Consider the following 19,159-nt stretch of genomic DNA (forward strand, 5'->3'; position numbering starts at 1 on the left):
AATGATAACAGAATAATTCTGTGGCATATACATTTTACATCGATTTTAACATACCAATTAGTATAAGGTCTATGGGTTATAACGAATTAATACCATTTGTATTTTGTAGAAATACTGTATGGGTGGCTGGAGACCTCAACTGCTTGCCGAATTCAATTGGCGAAAAAATAAAAACTAAAAATTTATCTACTTTCATTTAAAGTTTAGTTCAATTTTTGTGTTGTATATTAATAATTTATCGATAAGCTGATATTTGTGAATTTTTATCTGAATGTAAATTATTTATAATTTCAAAGATAGAACATTTAAAATACCTTCATTGCAATATGTGGAGAAAAATATTAACACCAACATACAAAACACATAGACAATTCTCAGATTTTGTACAACAGTATAATGCAAACCATATTCCTACTACACCAATACAGAAAATGATGTTAACGGTTGGTTCTGCTGCAGTCTCATTGCTGGATCCCCGGAGAGCTGGTATAAACAAAAACAAAACAAAAACACATTGTTTATGCATAATGTTGGTATGGTTTTCAGATATGATTGCAACATTAGGAGAAACTACAGGTACAATAGCTTTACAACAGATACGTGACAAAATGTTAAACAATCCAGAAGGAAACGATATATTACAGTAATAAAAAATGTTTTAATTTTATATTATTTTTTGTACCTTAATACTAGTTAATTTTTTCTTTTTATAATATTTTAACTAATTATGACATAATTTTAAATACTATAGAAAGCTCAACTACTTGATAAATAAATACAAATATATTGAATTCCCAATTAAAGTGTCTAACATCTTCTTGTACTTTTAAAATTTACTATGATTTATTGTTTTTTATAAGACATGATTTCATTTTGTTTTTGAAGGAATCAACCTCGCATAAACACTACTACAGTTGATTTAACTAAGCTTCAGCATCTTCCAGAAAATACATTGGGTTTTGCATATTATACATTTCTAAATCACAATGTATATTATAAATTCAATAAATACTGTATAAAATAATGGTTCTGATTTAGTTTTTTCTTTTTAGAAAGTTACTCCAGATTCAAGAGGAAGCGTTCAGTTTATCGACGATGTTCAATTAGCATATGTCATGCAACGATATAGAGAAGTACATGATTTAATTCATACAATATTAGGAATGCCGACCAACATGCTAGGTAATATGTAATTGAAAAGAAATTATTTTATATTAAACTACTTTTTTTTTATAGGAGAAGTTACAGTCAAGTGGGTTGAATCATTCCAAACAAAATTACCTATGACATTAGGCGGTTCACTATTTGGTGCAATACGACTGAAACCCAAGTAAAAAAACATTTCATTATATTATATTAAATAACAATGTATACAAAATAATGTTAACTTATTTGTTTTTAAAAGGCAAAGAGAGCAATACGTGAAATATTATTTGCCATGGGCCATTCAAACTGGACTTAATTCCAATTTTATGCTAAATATATATTTTGAAAAAAGATGGGAACAACCAATTGATGAATTACAAAAGGAATTAAACATTAAACCACTAGAATTAAATTAAAAAAGATCAATACAAAATATAATGTGTCATGTATTATAATAAATTAGTTATTTTAACCACTAGAGTAAACTACTATAATAAAATATAATACATGTATAATGTTTATTAATAATAACTGATTTATATCAAAATGTGATTTTAATTGTTTTAAAGTTTAGCAAGGAGTTAATATTTTTATTACAGTCAATAAAATAAGTTGCAATGTGTAAGCCAATTAATGTATTGGTAACTAATAGTTTGTATAAATGGTCAATGGAGTACATATAAGTAGAAATAGTTTAGATATTTGTTACAATATTGCATTATAAATACGCATCATAAATGGTAATAGTGAATTTCAATTAAGTATATTATTTATTAAATAATAGAATTGACAATAATCGTAGTTGTTTTCACTGATGTAATAAATCAAAATTTAGAAATTATTTAGGATTCGTAAGTAAAATTAAAAATATATTTATAAATGTATACTTTCGAAGCTTAATTATCAATTGTGATAATTTGTAAATGGTAATTTCATGGATGAAAATATATAATTATTTTATCCATTTCGTGTTGCATTCAAATTTGTAAATTTAATGTTTCGTCATCATGTAATGAACCAATCACGGGCCATAAAAATCACAGATATATATAATAAATATTATTATATATATCTGTGATAAAAACTTACTCTGTGATAAATTCTTTTCTTATGAAATAAACATATCATCCGTGATAAATTAAATAGGTAAGTCTGCTAATTGTGATAGCCGCGATAAGGACAGCTGTGTATTTCTTATGGGAGTAAACTAGCACCCATACTGTAAAAATATATATCATAGGTTGCTAACATACCTATATTTCCTAATCTTTGGTATTATCATTATAGCATATGTTGTATTATCAATAAAGTAAATAATAAATAACATAAAACTGAAAATATTTGAATATGTCAATTATACCTTAACTTGTCTTTAATAAATTCTCAAAAACTCAATTTTCCGTAAAAGGATCGATTATAGTATTATAAAGGTATATTTGTTACCTATAACAAGGTTATCAGAAGTTCATTTTGTACAACTTGAAATTAGTGGGCATGTAGGTATTTTATATATATATATACATGTTTCATTGACCTTATTACCCTAAATGGGTATCTATAAAACTCGAATGTTTAGTTACTTTAGTTTGTAAGCCTTTAAAATTAAATTTATCATTCATATTGTATTTTTTGTAGTCTAGAAGAACCATGAGTGGACAATTTACTCCAGGCAAAGTGCCATCAGCGCCCAATCAGGTTCACTATACTAGTGTGCAGCCAGCAAGCCCATTTACTCCGCAACCCGAGTGTAAAATTCATAAATAATTAATTTTATAAATAATATTTTCAAACGTATTACGTTTAACTATTATTTTTATAGATGTTAAAGCACCTCGTGAAATAATTACTACCGTTGTTCCTGTGGGTCCTCATAGTACTCGAATGGTGTGTATTAGTTGCCGTCGAGAAATTACTACACATACTGCTAAAAAACCAAGTATAATGGCCTATGTTTCAAGTGTGGTGTGCTGTGCATTTGGGTAAAGTAATTTTATTTTTATAAGCTAACATAAATATCAGAGTTAGCAAAAACAACCTTGTAGGGCTAATCCCAGCAAGTTTTGCATTGCCCAAATAAACTGGGTCGGGTTCTCAAAAACTAATGCCGGTTATTTCCAACTAATAAATTTTAATTTAAGAGCAAAAATATAAACTTTTATCTAAAAATAAACAAAACTATTAAACATTGTTTTAAAAAAAATTTAAATAAAGAAAATCTTAAAAACTAATCCTAGGACAAATGTACATGCAGATTATTTTTACAGAAAAAACAAAAACGTTTGTGTTTATATTATTATGTAATTTAATATCTAACAACTCTGTACAAAAAAAAACCAAACATCTTTTAAATGTTAGCATTGATTACAAATTTTGCCGCAGAATGTCTTTAGCTTGCCAGTTTTTTGTTTTTAATCACCTCTATCTTTTGTGTATAAAGTAAATTAATTTGAAATAAATATTATAAAATTATTAATAATAAAAGGTTACCCTGCAAGAGTACTACAATTTGGTGTTATTTACAAATTACGAGGCTATTAAAAAAAAAGTAACTAGATGTTTTAAAACAATTTTAATTTCAAATTTAGATTAAGCAAATAAAGTAGGTGTATTTTGTTGGTTCTTGTTCCAATATTGTGTAGTACAGCTGTTTGAAGCTTTCACTTAAAAGAAATAATAATTTATTTATATCAAGTATTAACAATTGAGGTAAATAATAAATATATAGAATGAATTTCTTATAGATTGACATTGTATTATATATTTTAAAAGTTATAATAACTAGTTACTTTTTTAGAAAAAAATAATTTTTTTCTTTAGATGGTCCTACTTCTAATGCTTCAAATAAGTCGTTTGAGATTTTTAGCTCGTTTATAAAGTCTTTGTAGTTGGGATAGTGGATAATAAGGTGATCTACCGTAAAGGTTGACATATTTCAGAAATTATTTATTCCATGAGGTGGCTATATGACCTATTTATAATCGGCTAATTATAATAACTTCATCCCTTTTAATCATTGGTGTAAGCTTAGGCTAACGTTTAATGTTATTTTTATTTCTCTCAATTTGTTTTCAATCGATTATGCAGTAATTCTTTATGTTTGCTATATGTCTCTTAACAATACATAAGAAAGTGTTCCAAATGTTCAGTTTACTATTGCGTTACGTGCTGCTTCATCAGCTTTATCATTACCCTCAATATTGCAAAGTTATAAGGGCCCTTGTGAATTGTATAGTTTTGTAGCTTAAGAAATCTGGTTACAAATTTTAATGGATAAAATGTCCGAGAATTACTAAATTTCTAAGAATATGTATGTTTGTCTCCTATAGGAGGTATGACAATATTAATATATATTAATTATGCTTTTGTGTGTCTGTTTATTAGCATTTTACACAAATTATTTATTGATGAATTCGTTACAGATGTTTTTGGGGACCATGTTTAATACCTTTTTGCATGGATTCATGTATGAATGTGGAACACAAATGCCCAGAGTGTAAAACTTTTTTGGGACAATATAGACGATGAATACTTGAAAAAAAACTATTTTAATCAGGGATGGGTTTTCTGACTTTTTAAACTATTAGACAATCTTCAACACTGAGAAACTAAAGCCATTTTAAACCAGTTAAAAAAACTCCAAAATTAATAAAATGCGGATTGGTTTTTAATATTAAATTGAATAAATACTAAATAGTTTTTTTTTATATGTGACCTATTAAAAAATATTAGTTAAGTTATCATAAATCATAATATACCTATGTTAAAAAGTTGGAAATGTTGCTTTAAGTCACCCACTCTGAAAGTTTTATAAATGTGTTTTCACTTTTAATACACTAATGACTTCTTGAGCAGCTTAAGAGTTAATAAATATATTTTTACACTTACTAACACTTAACTGTCCAGTATTACGACATTAAGACTTATTTTTTGCCTTGTTTTTATTGCCATTTTTTAATAGTTATGTAATATTTAAAAATTATATTTTATAATGTAAAAAAAAAAAAAATCAAAAATGCATCACAATGTAATTTAGTTACCTGCATTAGTATATACTTTTAAATGTTTTCTGTTTGCAGTTATATTTTTGTGTTACACAAATCATGTTGTATGTTTCTATTTTCTTTATAAATTTATTTTTGTTATGACTAATAAAGATTATTTAAAACAAAAGGTGTTTGTTTATTTTGTTTTATGGTATATAATATGTTAAGATATAATATTAATACATTTCTTTGCTGTATGGGTAAAGCAATTTCACCTCTTTCCAAAATAATAATAATATTATTATTACTTATTATAAATTGTTTTATATTTGTAAATAAGGAGCGCAGAAAAGCTTAACTTGAAGAAATTAAATTTTAATAATTATGGCAATATTTTTTTTTTTATATGATAATAATCAATTATGCTTTGCCGAGCGACAAAAAGTCAGTTGACATAACTGTATTTTATTATCAATGACAAATGTCCGATAAAATAATTTTCCGAGTGTGACTCGATACATAATGTTATCTTATATTTTTTTTCTTCTGTATACGAATATGTCGAAGCCATTATACATATATATTGTGTACTTATGTAGGTACCTAAAACCGGGTTAATTGGGACTTTAAGGGTAGCTTGGGACTTAGGTAAAACACTATATATTCTTAATATATATTGTTTTACTCATGTCCAACTAGGAAAACTAGAAAAACTAGAAAAGTTTTTCTAATTTTTCTAGTTTTTCTAGTTTTTTTAGTTTTTCTAGTTTTTCTAGTTTTTCTAGTTTTTCTAGTTTTCCTAGTTTTTCTACTTTTTTTAGTTTTTCTAGTTTTATTAGTTTTTCTAGAAAAGATAGAAAAGCTAGAAAAACTAGAAAATGTTTTCTAGTTTTTCTAGTTTTTCTAATTTTTCTAGTTTTTCTAGAAAAAATTGAAAAACTAGTGAAACCTGAAAAACTAGAAATCCTGAAAAAATTGAAAATTTAGAAAAACCAGAAAAAAATGAAAATTTAGAAAAACTACAAAAACTAAAAAAAATTGAAAAACTAGAAATCCTGAAAAAATTGAAAATTTAGAAAACTAGAAAAACTAGAAAAACTAGGAAAACTAGAAAAACTCGAAAAATTGAAAAACTAGAAAATTGGAAAAAATTGAAAAACTAGAAATCCTGAAAAAAATGAAAATTTAGAAAAAATTGAAAATTTAGAAAAACTAGAAACCCTAAAAAAATTGAAAAACTAGAAAAACTAGAAATCCTGAAAAAATTGAAAATTTAGGAAAACTAGAAAAAATTGAAAATTTAGAAAAACTAAAAAAACTAGAAATCCTGAAAAAATTGGAAACCAAAAAAACTAGAAATCCTGAAAAAATTGAATTATTTTTATAAGCTAACATAAATATCAGAGTTAGCAAAAACAACCTTGTAGGGCTAATCCCAGCAAGTTTTGCATTGCCAAAACACTATATATTCTTAATATATATTGTTTTACTCATGTCCAACTAGGAAAACTAGATTTTTCTAGTTTTTCTAGTTTTTTTAGTTTTTCTAGTTTTATAGTTTTTCTAGTTTTCCTAGTTTTTCTACTTTTTTTAGTTTTTCTAGGAAAGATAGAAAAGCTAGAAAAACTAGAAAAACTAAAAAATCTAGAAAAACTAGAAAAACTAGAAAAATTAGAAAAACTTGAAAAACTAGAAAAACTAGAAAAATTGGAAAACATTTTCTAGTTTTTCTAATTTTTCTAGTTTTTCTAGTTTTTCTAGAAAAAATTGAAAAACTAGTAAAACCTGAAAAATTGAAAAACTAGAAATCCTGAACAAAATTAAAATTTAGAAAAACTAGAAAAAATTGAAAATTTAGAAAAACTAGAAAAAATTAAAAATTTAGAAAAACTAGAAAAATTAAAAAACTAGAAAAACTAGAAATCTTGAAAAATTGAAAAACTAGAAATCCTGAAAAAATAAAAAAATTGAAAAACTAGAAATCCTAAAAAAATTGAAAAACTAGAAATCCTGAAAATATTGAAAAACTAGAAATCCTGAAAAAATTGAAAAACTAGAAAAACCAGAAAAAATTGAAAAACTAGAAAAAATTTGACTCACTATTGAATGTGATTAATATATTTTTGTATCATTTGTTTTTGTTTCTAATTTTCAAATAAAAGTGTATTTTGCTTAAAGTGAGATAAGACTAATTACAATTATTTATAATAAACTTAATACAATTAATTCAATATTATTTTTGAAATGATATTTAAAAATAAATTCATCATAGGGTAACAACAGGCACTACCCCCAATTATTGGCAATATAGTGTTTCTTTTTTATAACACAGTTATTACATCAAGATATTTTATAATTTATACCATTAAGATAAATTGTTTTGACAAAACTTCATTAAAAAAACAATATATTTTATCTGTGATGTAAAAAAACAAAGCATTGTCAAAGTCAGGATTTTAGTGTCAATAACTGGTGCCATTACCCTAGTAAGAAATAAACACAATTTTTAATTTATATATTTATTTATTTAGTACAAATTTATAATTTTTTACAATATATTTCAAATAAGGTATCTATTATTTTGTAAGAACACATGATTAAGATGGTTTTACTTGAAGTATACATTTTTTTGTAGTGAAAAAATACTTTACATCACATTTTTATAACTAATACTGTAACTGTTTAAATAATAAATAGCTTATGGTTTAATAGCTCTATTATAACTATTATTCTATCGTCAATTCATATTATATCCACAATTTTTTCACAAATCCAATACGATGACATCAATAATTATCAATGAACCACATCAAAATCAATACAGCTTTTCACAATTTTTCTTTGGTTGTACAAATAGTTTCTATTTTAGATACCTACTCACCTAGTTTTTATTTATAGGTATACATTTAATTTGAACGTTCAAATCAACTTAATTATATAATTGTATCTGCAGTCTAGAAGGGTCGATGTGTAACACAGGTATACAATTATGAATAATATTCAAAATAAATTACATATTTTGAATTATTTTGCTATAGTTCAAACTTTTAATAGTCTGTAAAATATATTTTGATATTTACAGCATTTGAAAAAAACAAATATATTATTTTATTATAATAACATAATGGATTTATATTATATTAAAATTAATTTTATTAGTATTACAAATAAATATTATTAAATGCACGTTATACAATCTACTGAGTTTATATAAAGTAAATAGCGTTTATATGATTTCATTGATAAGACTGTTCTTCACTATACTTTCTTCGTTCTTCTTAGTCTAATTATATAATTGCAATCCATGAATGTAAGCTGAAACAATGCGTTGTAAATAGTTTAGCAGGTATCAACAAGGTTGAGTTAGTAGGTGTGTATAAACTCAAATGTGTATAGATTAAAATGTGTAAAATGTGATGCATGCATAGTACTGTTTATAGTTGTAAGGTACTTGTTTTATTTGTTGATAACTTAGGATAAAGAATATTTATTTTTCATATAAAACAATTTATACATAATTGTAGTATCGTAATACTACAATACTACAATTATTTAGATTTTTAAACTATCTCTTTTTAACTAGTTTATTTATTATTTGTTTGATTTTACCTAAGTGAGTTGCATAGTCATCTCTTAATGCTAATATGTCTTTATTCAAACCAGATATTTTAAATTGATTACTTTTTAAGCGTCTAATATTAACCCTTAACCACTCATGTGAGTTAAAAATTTACCCCAGTTACATAATATAGACATGTGACTGATGTAAAAAGTTTACCCAAGTCACACTTAATTGAAGTGTGACTGAAAACAGCAAGAGTAATGAAGTGTTAAATATTTATCAGTGTATGTATACGCTAATCAATTTTAATGCTAATAAATTATTTCAACTTTTACTCTTTCTTGTAATGGAATTGGCAGAAATATGATGAATAAAAGGTTAGGCTATCAAACACGAGCATGTTGAAGGAGCCCCAGAATGTTGGTCGTATTCAATGAAAATCTAGCCTCCTTAAAACGTTTGAACCATACAAAAGTTACACAATGACTTAAAAAAAAATCTCTAAAAATCAACTCAAGTCTCTTTTTTAATAGTTTTTAAAACCTTTTCCAATTATTACAAAATATTTTCTATCATAGAATCGCGGTTTTGTATAATATTTATAATTTTGAACATGCACTGTAAATAACTAATTTGAAATAATGACTTTAGTTATAAACTAAGTACTGAAAATTATCTCTATTTAATTTCTATAAAATTAGTGTGTTTTAACATTAATAGTTTATCGGTAGGAATTTTATTAGTCTGGGTATTTATTAAACACACCTTGTATGTAATGTATACTATTGATTTTTAATACAGTAGTTTATAATTAAAAAAAATAGTAACTATTGTTAATATTGAAAGATAAATTACACATGCAAAAAATGTATTTAAAATAAAAGTTTTTTTTTAGATACTGGTTTTTCATAAACTTTACAAATAGCAATAGTTTTGTTTGTTTTGTGATAGATTTAACATACCATAGATGGACAATGTTCAAATCATATTGTATGAAACTATTTTTTTTAAATTTCATAAAGATATGATATCCAAAAATATGTTTAAAATAGTTAAGTACACTTAAATTGACGCAACAAATACATGGAAATGTTATATCTATTATGTAGCTGAATGTTACATTAGTGTCTTTTATTTTTAATATTAATATCTATTATCAATAATTCATTACCATGAGCATAAGCCTATTGGATCCAGCAAATTAAACATATTATACATGTAGTAACCACAAAAAAAAAGCAGTCAGAAAATAAAATTATGAATTGGTAGAAAACATTTCCTTATAGTTTATATAGCCATTCTGTGAGTATGGAGTATGGAGTTAAAATACCTATACGTTTTTCTTATAAATAATTGTAGATAAATAAAACATGTAAATCTAACTAATATTACAATATTAATTATTCAAATTCATCAAAAAATATTACATAGGCTCAGCAGAGGTATTACGCTATCAACAACTGGAAATTATAATTTTATTGGTAAACAAACCAAAATTATTTTAATGTAATAAACCACTATTTCCAATGTTTATTATTTCCATAGGATATTTACATTTTAGAAAAAATGATAGTTGGGAAAAATGGTATTTGGTATTTTTCAATTTTATTGAAATACAAACATTCCCAACGGACAATTTACCTCAAATTCACTTTTCCCAATAAACAATTTTTCCATAGGAAATGTGGTCGTTGGAAAATATATAAATTGGGAAAAGTGGTAGCAACCCGATAAATCCATCTTGACTCTATGGGTGGGTTATCTATAACATAACATAACCGTACTTCATGATTTTGTGTTAGATCAGACCACGGAAATACTTTGTTATCACAAACATTTTTTATTTTTCTAAATTGTAAATTGTAATTACACTCAAGTTACAGTTGTAAACTTAATATTTACAGCAATTGAACTATTGGATAATTTATTGTAAATATCAGTTTTATACCTTTTAAAAAAAAAATTATATTGATAATAAATTATTAACTACTAAATTTATGGAGGTACCGTAAATACATTTTTAAAAATGATTCTTTTGTAGCTAAACAATAGTTCTAATAAATTATTTCACTTGTTCTTTGCTTACATTTATTTATAATTAGTGTTTAATGGACTTAATTTTAAAATGAGGAAGTATCAACAGCTGTTCCTAGTGATCATATCGTTTGTAAGCATCTTCTCATTGCTTACCTACAGGTATGAATACATGAAACTTTTAAACGTCCTGGAGGTTCTGAACTTCTTCGGTTACCCGACAGATGGTCTGGCCAATTGTACTATACTAAATGAAACGTTTTACGCCGATCTCGAGAATGATAACCGATTTGCCAAACCACCTGTTACATGGACGAAAATAGATCAATATTTTGCATATTCTGCATTTTGGTCAAATGAAGACAAAATGGCTTTCATAACAATGTTGGGTCCTAAAACGGCCTTCTCAGGATTCGATTGTCGTATTTGGTTTAGACTCGCTGATCATTACATATCCAGCCCAGGATCGTTTTCTTACGATATACTGCCCAACGTCCATAACAACGACTTTCATCAGTACAAAGTTCTTTGTAAGCCAAGCGATGTTCCATTAGATACAACACCCTATGGAATTTTGCTGGGACGAGAAAATTCATTAAAGCTCTTTGTTCCGTTGAGAACACAAGATGAAGCCAGACGTGATAACGACAACTTGGTAATTTGTGTTGCACCAGATTATTCTGGTGTACCGGATACAGATTTGGTCGAGTTTATTGCCTATCATATCTTATTGGGCATCCGCCATTTCATCATCTATGATATTGGAATCCACCATCAGGTCTTAAATTTCTTACATTCAATCGCTGGCCGAAAAGGAATACATAAAACTTTGTCTACCCTCTCTTGGCAGTTTCCAGTTGTAGACAATGATTTGGAAAAGTCAGTTTTACTCAAAGATTGCACAATGAGGACACAAGGTCTAACCAAACATAGGATTTTACTATCATGGAATGAATATCTAGTGTTTAATAAAGATAGACATTTCATTAACATCGATCAAGATGACACAGACTACGCTTTCGAAATTAAAACGTGTTGTTCTAAACGTCAAATTAAGAAATCGTGGCCTATAGCTTTGAGGAAAACTCTTTGTGTACGAACAAATGAAACATTGACAATCGCGAACGGTAGCGGAAAAATGTCAAATCAGTCTCCGTTGATTGCCGGGTCCATTCACAAGTTGGAAGACATGTGTAAAAATATCATAGGCAAAGACGACAAAAGCATGGCTAAATATATGACTGATTTTGTTAATAGCAAACTTTTAAATTTGTGGAAATCTCATGTACAATATTCCATTATGCGTACGAAAAATTATAATACTTTTATAAACTAATCGATAAGTTATTCCTGATTTTGAAATTTTTGTTTTTTTTAATTTAATACATTTTTACAAAAGTAAAAAAAATTACAACTTTTATAGTTATTATTATAGAAACATTACTGTGCCTTTATTTATTTCTCTTTAAATCGGGACTTAGTCTCGTATGTTTTAAATAAAATAATATACATAAAATATAATTAAGATAAAATGAAAAAAACAGTGAAAGTTGGGAGAATTCAACCTAAACGTTGAAAAATCACAGTGTTTAACAGTCCGGCATCCAACAATGTTTGCTCGTTATTGTCTAGTGTTTTCGGTGGGTAGGACGATTGAAGAATGAAGGGTCGTGCCGCAAAACTGGATCTTGCCCTAAATATTAATTAGTTAAAGAAAATTCCTAAAATTCAGGCAATCATAATGCTAGCTCTACACTTTTGCTTCGCAATTCTCACACTGCCTTAGCGAGAGTGTAGAGGTAGTATAAAATTATTGTTAAAAAAAGAAATGTTGTTAAACATTTTTTTGTGATATGAAAAAAGGATACGTTATCAAATAACGACGAACATCACCAATTGTGTGACTTTGGTTAAATGACGCTACTAATCTTGATCCGTCAGCCAATCTTATCTGTAAAGATGTTGTAGGAGCACCTTCTTGTAATGGGACTTCGGCACGAGCAGCTGACTCGTTAGCAATACCATTGTCGGATGGCAAAGTGTCTTTTGAACTTACATTTTCAACAACTTCTGGAGCAGGGCTACAAAAAAAAAAAAATTAGGACATCATAAAAATTGGCTTGCACAACAATTGTTCATGTTAAAAACTAAGGGTACTATTTTAAAAAAAACCTCTATGCAAACCACTTAAAAATTATTTTTATTTTTGAACATGTTTAAATTTTTTATGTAAAACCAACTGGAGCTTTTTTCATTCAATTTAACACAGCTGCTATTTAAAGATGGCCAAAAATTTAAAGTGGAATAAAAAAGGCCACAACGCGACTTTTAAAAAAAAAAAAAACAACTTTAAAAATTTAGATATCGAGCAAAAGTTAATACCTACTTGGCGGTTTGCCATAAACCAAAAAACACATTATTTTACTAAAAACTTATACATATCTGATATGATTACCAATTACAGTTTTGCTGCAAAGTGTTTGTTGAATGCGATTTTATTACTTTTAGCTTTAAATATTCTGGGATCGGTTTTTCCTTAACCAAGCTTTAAAACAATTTTTTTAGTAATTAAAACAGATTTTTGAAAAATGTTTACATGATTTTGTTGACTAGATTTATTTTCAAACTTATACAAAATAAAAAAAGTAACTATCCCTTCTGGAAGAATGAGTTAATAATATTTTCTTAACTTTTAACTGTATACCTATTAGTACTATACCTAAAGAATATTCCGTACAAGTTTGACATCATTTGGCTGTTTTTAAAGACATTTTTTGAGTGCCATAATTTTAAGATGACAACAAGTATATACATTTTTTTAAGTTTTCTTCAATTTTGATAAGGAGGAGGTTTTTTTACAGTTTTAACATTATAAAAGTTCTTTTGGTTAAGATTTTTGATCTATAAACTTTCTCCATTAAGAAATCATTACAGCAATTTATATATTCCAAAAGCTTAGAACGTTTCAAAATAAAACCATGATATACCTTCCTAATAGATGACCAGAACCTCCAAAAAGTTTTTTTTTTTGTTTGGGCGGTGCATATTCTTCAAATCTGTGATCTTCAATGCTGACGTGGAGTTCTTCTTCGCTGGTCACGTTCGCTTCTTTCAATAATAATGGTGGAACTTCCCTAAAATATTGAATTAATAATTAATTATTGTATTAATAACACACTCTCTAACTGGCGTTTGATAGTATGCCACACTCACCCACGGGCCACCAAAAGCAAAAATTCTCGGTTTTCTTGTTGCTCAATGCTGTGCAGTTCACCGTCATTGATGGTGAATCCTTCTTTCCACATCTTTAATACGACTTCTTCTTGTGATTGTCTTGCAGTTTTCTTTGAAGTTGAACTATGAGACGGAATTACTAAACAACATTAATTAAGAAACAATTACATCAAACAATCGAAAATATAAATATAAATTTACCTTCTGTATCAGTTTCAGTTTGACCTAACTTATAGCCAGTGCCGAAGAACGTCGAAGAACCACCTTCCTGGTGGGAACTACCCGCATCACTAGGTGCTGACGAACTGGCGTACCTGATAAATTATAAAAAAATTGCATCACATATCTTTTTTTTTTTTTGTGGAGGAATGGAGGAGTGTATTCTATAAAACTGAAAACCATTGACCTAAATTATAAAATTAAACTACTTTTGTGCTGCTTGAAACATTTCTGTCATGGCATCTGTGTTATTTCTTGGTGGTCCAATAACTTGCTGACCGCTTGTAATCGACCCGCCGGCATAGAATCTTTGACCTTCATCATCGTCGCTATCTTTATCGTCGACTTCAGAATTTTTCATACTACTAAACGTCATTATTCTAAAAATAATTTTTATCAAAATGGTCAGTTTTACTAATTATTTTTGATTATATTAAAATAAATATATCATATTAGTTTACCTGGATTTTGGCTGCCATTTTTTTGGTTTAGAAGCAGATTTAAAACTCGTTGAAGTCATCATGGGTGAATGACTAGTAGCAGGAGCTGCTGGTCTTGGAACGACCGGAGCCGCGGTGTCGCTTATTGGTTCATCATCGGTTCCTTCGTCGTAAAAACTAGCCAATGCAGACTGAAATGTATGTAAAAGATAGAAAAATGTATTAATACAGATCGAATCGGCTACAGAATTAGTACAACACAATTTTGTTTCGGCAAATAATTACATCTAAATTCCACGCGGCCAATTCCAAATAGAATTTTGCTCTTTCCTGATCAACATTAGTGATCCCTGTGAACTCGTTGATCTTGTTGGTTTGCTCCGATTCACTCATTTTAATCGGTTGTAAATTTGAAACTTTATATTAAAAATATAATAAATATGTTGTTGCACGAAAAGCCAACAAAATATTATAAATCACCTTTTGTGTATATGAATGAATTATGTATAATGTATTAATAATAAATTAACAATGGAAAAATATTATTATTATTATTATTATTATTATTTTAATACAACAGATTAGAAATACAAAAACGCTCGTAATCGTATAGCGAATGAATTTTATTTTTGTTATTTAATTCAAAACACTGACGTAACCTTAAATATATCTCAGTGTGACCATATCAAATTTGAAATAATAATATATAATCCAAAACTATACTATAGAACTTTTTAAAACAATACTTAGTTCTAAAAGTTTTACTGTTTATAATTTTTGTTGAATTAAACATTTAGTTGTGTTTGAAAATATTCCAATTACGAAAATTATACAATCTTTTTTTTCTTCTATATAGTGCAACATTGGACTTTCTTAACATTGTCTATTGATATTTGATAAAGCACAATACAATACCTAAGTCTTAAATGTTCGAATAAAGTATAATCTTCGAAGGACGACAAAGTACACAGGTGAAGTGTTAAAACTTCCAAGTTACATTTTTAATATGTGTCTTTAAATGTTCTATGTTCTAACGATAATATTTGAGTAAACAATCGCATACAATTTTTTTAATCGTAACAACATTTACTTACCACCTGAAAACTGAACACAAAACTTCTGCTCGAATCAAAATATTGTTCTTTTGACTTTTACAAGTGTTATAAATTAATAATTCTAAACATTTTCCATCTAGTTTTTTCTGAAGGTAAACCTACTAAAATAAAAATCCAACATGGCTGATGCTTTCGATAAACTTCGCATGATGGAAGACGAGATGAAACAGTAAGTATTTAAAAATGTACAATTATGTTTATACGTCTTCAACAATTTACCAACTGCTCTTGTATTGTTTAGGTTTGAAGAAGAAATTGGTATTCCAAATTATATAGGCAATCCGGGTGTTATCGGAGCCCATACTTATAATCAGATGTCGCAGCGTCTATCAAACTCCCAGAATAATTATTACAGCGAACACGATCCTTGTGCTATGCCGTCCAATCCTGGTAATTTATTGATTTTATTATTGAGTAAAGATATAAATTTACTTTACCCAGACATTTTCATAGCTACAAAAAATTCTAAGAAGTTTGGTTTTAACTCAAAAATTAAAGTTTAAACGAACCTATACCCTGTTCGCCGAGAGTGCATGTTGCGACCTGACAAAAATTGGCCGTTCTACGCATCCCTCCGCGGCATCCAGTGTGACTAGCGTACGCCCCAAAGTCCTCTCAGCGAACAGGGCATAGGCATTGTTTCACTAAAAATGTAAATAATAATAAATATAAAAATTTGTTAAAATAAAAACATAATAATTTATACATTTTTATTTTTATTTAAACGAACTTCCAGTTAATAATTTCAAATCGATTTCTATTATTTTTATTTGTACAATAAAATCAAACACCTATTGTATAATCATTTTCGAAAATATGTTTTTCATCAGCCATGAAAATAATAATATATAATGTTATATATTTTTTAATGTTTTGTCTCCCTCATTGACACAACAAGAGAGGGGGAGGGCTATAAAAGTTCAAATCATTCTAAACTCGTTCAGGCAAAGCCCTCAAGTGTTTTTAATTTTTACCGAAATTTTGTGGACACAAATGTATTACCTTTTATCCATATTTACATGCTCTTGCAGACAAAATTGTATGTGAAACTTTGGGAATTATGATTTTTTAAAAACTGAAATTCACTATTTATAAAGAAAAAACACATTATTTTTTAGATAGTTATTCTATAGTAGGACAACCGAGTTCAATTAATTCTCAACGATACAACAACGGACGACCGTCATATAGCAATGGCCAAATGATTATACAGCAACCGCAAAAAAAATTCAATCTTAAAACTGATAAAACAATAGGGCCAGTGATTCTTAGGTAAGAGATTGATACAACCGAATTACAGACATTGATATATTATTAAAACATTTCCCTCGCCATAATTCTTTTATAGCGGAGCCCCAAAACTCTACACTTCCAAACCAGAACCGCAAATATCTTCGAATGACCTGATGATAAAGCCAGAAGACATAATAAAAATGACTTCCAGTATTAATCCTTTGAAAAAAGAATCCAAAAAGACACAACCCATGATATTGCCTGGCAAAGAGATGGCGGAGGCCGTGAAAGCAACTGCTAAGACCACCGTTGTGTCCGCCGGTGGCAATGCCGTTGCCGCGGCTGAATGTGCGGCTTCAATTCCTAATCAGTCTGCAAAAACCAAAGGGAAAAAGAATAAAAAGTTTGTTCGTACTTCGGGCGGACAAGTATGGGAAGACTCAACACTTGCCGAATGGGATGAAGGTATAACTTTGTGCTGAAATTTATCTAATATAACTTGGCGTTAACGAAAAAGAAATATATGTATTAAACATTATATTTTGTTTTAGATGACTTTCGATTATTTTGTGGCGATTTGGGCAATGACGTTACTGATGAACTGTTAGCCAGGACGTTCAGCCGATACCCTTCATTTCAAAAAGCACGTGTGGTTCGTGATCGACGAACAATGAAGACTAGAGGCTTTGGTTTCGTCTCGTTTAAAGATCCGGCAGACTTTATTAGAGCTACAAAAGAACTTAACGGTCAGTATGGAGTGGGGTTACATTTTTAATTTATAAGAAATATTTTTATTTCTATCGTTTTATTTTTGGTTAAACATAATTGTGTTGTTAATCATGTTGTATAACATAAGCAGTCTCTAAGGGTTAAAGTTTTTATTGAAGTGCGAACAAACAAAATTTTAGATAAATACTTTGTAACGCATACCATTTGGAAAAGAAAAAAAGAATAGGTTAACAAAAAAATGTACAACAAAAACAAATTGAACTATGATAATTGATAACAAATTAGGAATATTCTAATAATTTGAAAACAAGAAAATATCAACTAATGAAAACAAATATTTACACATTTTATTTTTAATGTGCTAATATTTTGTAAATTGAAAGAAGTTAATATTCAACATATTACATTTTTATCTAAATTTATAAATTTAATTTTTTTCTATTTAAAATCTTTAAATGAATATAATTCCAGTTAGAAAATATTAAACACATTTATAATGGTTTTTAATAAGCCTTGTGTTAATTTTTAAAAAAACTATGATGTATTGAATCATTATTTATTTTTTAAACGAGAACTGCTTGGTTTTTTGGTACCAATTATTATTAAAATAAATCTGATTTATGTACTTTTTCCAATGTGTAATGACAAACAAAAATTGGTACATACATATGTTAGTTTTTTTTTAATTTTACCTATCTTAACAGATACCTAACAAATTATTTTTTAATTTCTTATTCATCAGGTCGATACGTTGGAAGTAGACCAATCAAACTACGCAAAAGTATGTGGAAAAATAGAAGTCTAGAGGTAGCCAAAAAGAAAGAAAAAGAAAAGGCTGCACTTATTAACTTGTTGACAGGTCAATCCTCGTGAAATGTTACTTGTAAACTACAACTAATATTACTATTCATATTTTCTGTACATTAATTTTAAAAAAAGACATTTGTTTACACTATGTAAATAATAAAACTGAACCGGTTAAATTGGAAGCCTATAATGTTTGCAGTCATTAACGCTGTCGTACATTAACGTGTTGAAAGTATAACATTTGATAATAAATATTGTATTTAAGTAACATTGATACATTTTTTTTTCTAAACAATATTACCTTTTTTTATTATATGAATATAATTTAACTGGAATGTTATTTTTGACCAAGTCGGTTAAGTTATGTTTAACACCAGACTAATTCACAGTCATAATAATAATTTATTTTTGACAGTTAAACTCACAATAGTCATTATATATAAAAATTATTAACAATATTCTCAAAAATTTCTTTATTATTAAATTTTTTTATTTAAAAGCAACTATTTACCCTTATTTATTATTTAACTTGATTGTATTATAATATTAACAAGTATAATAAAGCAAACAATCATAGTTTTTGACAAAAAAAAGCCAAAATAATAGTTTATTTTTTGTAATAATCGCTGCTTATATTATTATTAAAATGTAATTGAA

At 27.3% G+C, this 19,159-nt stretch overlaps 5 protein-coding genes across 6 annotated transcripts; 4 read left to right on the forward strand and 1 right to left on the reverse strand.

The window, feature by feature from the left end:
* LOC126840448 (ubiquinone biosynthesis protein COQ4 homolog, mitochondrial) lies at positions 1 to 1,878 on the forward strand. 2 transcript variants are annotated; one of them, XM_050576194.1, is made up of 7 exons: positions 1 to 201; positions 297 to 486; positions 547 to 643; positions 886 to 988; positions 1,053 to 1,182; positions 1,237 to 1,330; positions 1,406 to 1,878. In XM_050576194.1, exons 2-7 carry the CDS (start codon positions 327 to 329, stop codon positions 1,560 to 1,562), a joined length of 741 nt encoding a protein of 246 aa, XP_050432151.1. In that variant the 5' UTR covers positions 1 to 201; positions 297 to 326; the 3' UTR covers positions 1,563 to 1,878. The 2 variants fall into 2 exon arrangements, with proteins under 2 accessions (XP_050432151.1, XP_050432150.1); XM_050576193.1 differs by having other exon boundaries at positions 1 to 486.
* A 572-nt stretch (positions 1,879 to 2,450) lies between these two features.
* Positions 2,451 to 5,113, forward strand: LOC126840458 (LITAF domain-containing protein-like). The gene is made up of 4 exons (XM_050576208.1): positions 2,451 to 2,642; positions 2,782 to 2,893; positions 2,966 to 3,125; positions 4,566 to 5,113. Exons 2-4 carry the CDS (start codon positions 2,794 to 2,796, stop codon positions 4,669 to 4,671), a joined length of 366 nt encoding a protein of 121 aa, XP_050432165.1. The 5' UTR covers positions 2,451 to 2,642; positions 2,782 to 2,793; the 3' UTR covers positions 4,672 to 5,113.
* A 5,435-nt stretch (positions 5,114 to 10,548) lies between these two features.
* On the forward strand, positions 10,549 to 12,165 carry LOC126840617 (uncharacterized). Its single transcript, XM_050576479.1, has one exon. The coding sequence runs from the start codon at positions 10,817 to 10,819 to the stop codon at positions 12,059 to 12,061; it is 1,245 nt and encodes a 414-aa protein (XP_050432436.1). The 5' UTR covers positions 10,549 to 10,816; the 3' UTR covers positions 12,062 to 12,165.
* LOC126840618 (NSFL1 cofactor p47) lies at positions 12,149 to 15,209 on the reverse strand. The gene is made up of 8 exons (XM_050576480.1): positions 14,904 to 15,209; positions 14,640 to 14,809; positions 14,388 to 14,558; positions 14,161 to 14,273; positions 13,939 to 14,098; positions 13,713 to 13,859; positions 12,594 to 12,806; positions 12,149 to 12,418 (listed from the first exon to the last, which is right to left on the reverse strand). Exons 1-8 carry the CDS (start codon positions 15,009 to 15,011, stop codon positions 12,286 to 12,288), a joined length of 1,215 nt encoding a protein of 404 aa, XP_050432437.1. The 5' UTR covers positions 15,012 to 15,209; the 3' UTR covers positions 12,149 to 12,285.
* A 300-nt stretch (positions 15,210 to 15,509) lies between these two features.
* LOC126840449 (RNA-binding protein 42) lies at positions 15,510 to 18,772 on the forward strand. The gene is made up of 6 exons (XM_050576196.1): positions 15,510 to 15,902; positions 15,975 to 16,123; positions 16,852 to 17,005; positions 17,082 to 17,431; positions 17,518 to 17,712; positions 18,438 to 18,772. The coding sequence occupies exons 1-6, from the start codon at positions 15,853 to 15,855 to the stop codon at positions 18,566 to 18,568; spliced, it is 1,029 nt and encodes a 342-aa protein (XP_050432153.1). The 5' UTR covers positions 15,510 to 15,852; the 3' UTR covers positions 18,569 to 18,772.
* The last annotated feature ends 387 nt before the right edge of the window (positions 18,773 to 19,159 follow it).

The sequence above is a fragment of the Adelges cooleyi genome, unplaced genomic scaffold (assembly GCF_023614345.1).
Source record: "Adelges cooleyi isolate 19-005CV unplaced genomic scaffold, UGA_ACOO_1.1 ACOO_flye_CR_arks_rails_tigmint_CR_PRNA_376, whole genome shotgun sequence".
Lineage (NCBI taxonomy): Eukaryota > Metazoa > Arthropoda > Insecta > Hemiptera > Adelgidae > Adelges > Adelges cooleyi.

Bases quoted from the DNA above. Each gene is read 5' to 3' on its own strand.
- LOC126840448 (XM_050576193.1), top strand. From the start codon at position 327: ATGTGGAGAAAAATATTAACACCAACATACAAAACACATAGACAATTC. The intron at 644-885 runs GTAATAAAAAAT...TTGTTTTTGAAG, and splicing joins GAAGGAAACGATATATTACA to GAATCAACCTCGCATAAACA. The intron at 1,331-1,405 runs GTAAAAAAACAT...TGTTTTTAAAAG, and splicing joins GCAATACGACTGAAACCCAA to GCAAAGAGAGCAATACGTGA.
- LOC126840458 (XM_050576208.1), top strand. From the start codon at position 2,794: ATGAGTGGACAATTTACTCCAGGCAAAGTGCCATCAGCGCCCAATCAG. The intron at 2,894-2,965 runs GTAAAATTCATA...TTATTTTTATAG, and splicing joins ATTTACTCCGCAACCCGAGT to ATGTTAAAGCACCTCGTGAA. The intron at 3,126-4,565 runs GTAAAGTAATTT...AATTCGTTACAG, and splicing joins GTGGTGTGCTGTGCATTTGG to ATGTTTTTGGGGACCATGTT.
- LOC126840617 (XM_050576479.1), top strand. From the start codon at position 10,817: ATGAGGAAGTATCAACAGCTGTTCCTAGTGATCATATCGTTTGTAAGC.
- LOC126840618 (XM_050576480.1), bottom strand. From the start codon at position 15,011: ATGAGTGAATCGGAGCAAACCAACAAGATCAACGAGTTCACAGGGATC. The intron at 14,099-14,160 runs GTAAATTTATAT...AATGTTGTTTAG, and splicing joins AACTGAAACTGATACAGAAG to TAATTCCGTCTCATAGTTCA. The intron at 13,860-13,938 runs GTGAGTGTGGCA...TCAATATTTTAG, and splicing joins TTGCTTTTGGTGGCCCGTGG to GGAAGTTCCACCATTATTAT.
- LOC126840449 (XM_050576196.1), top strand. From the start codon at position 15,853: ATGGCTGATGCTTTCGATAAACTTCGCATGATGGAAGACGAGATGAAA. The intron at 15,903-15,974 runs GTAAGTATTTAA...TGTATTGTTTAG, and splicing joins ATGGAAGACGAGATGAAACA to GTTTGAAGAAGAAATTGGTA. The intron at 17,713-18,437 runs GTCAGTATGGAG...CTTATTCATCAG, and splicing joins AGCTACAAAAGAACTTAACG to GTCGATACGTTGGAAGTAGA.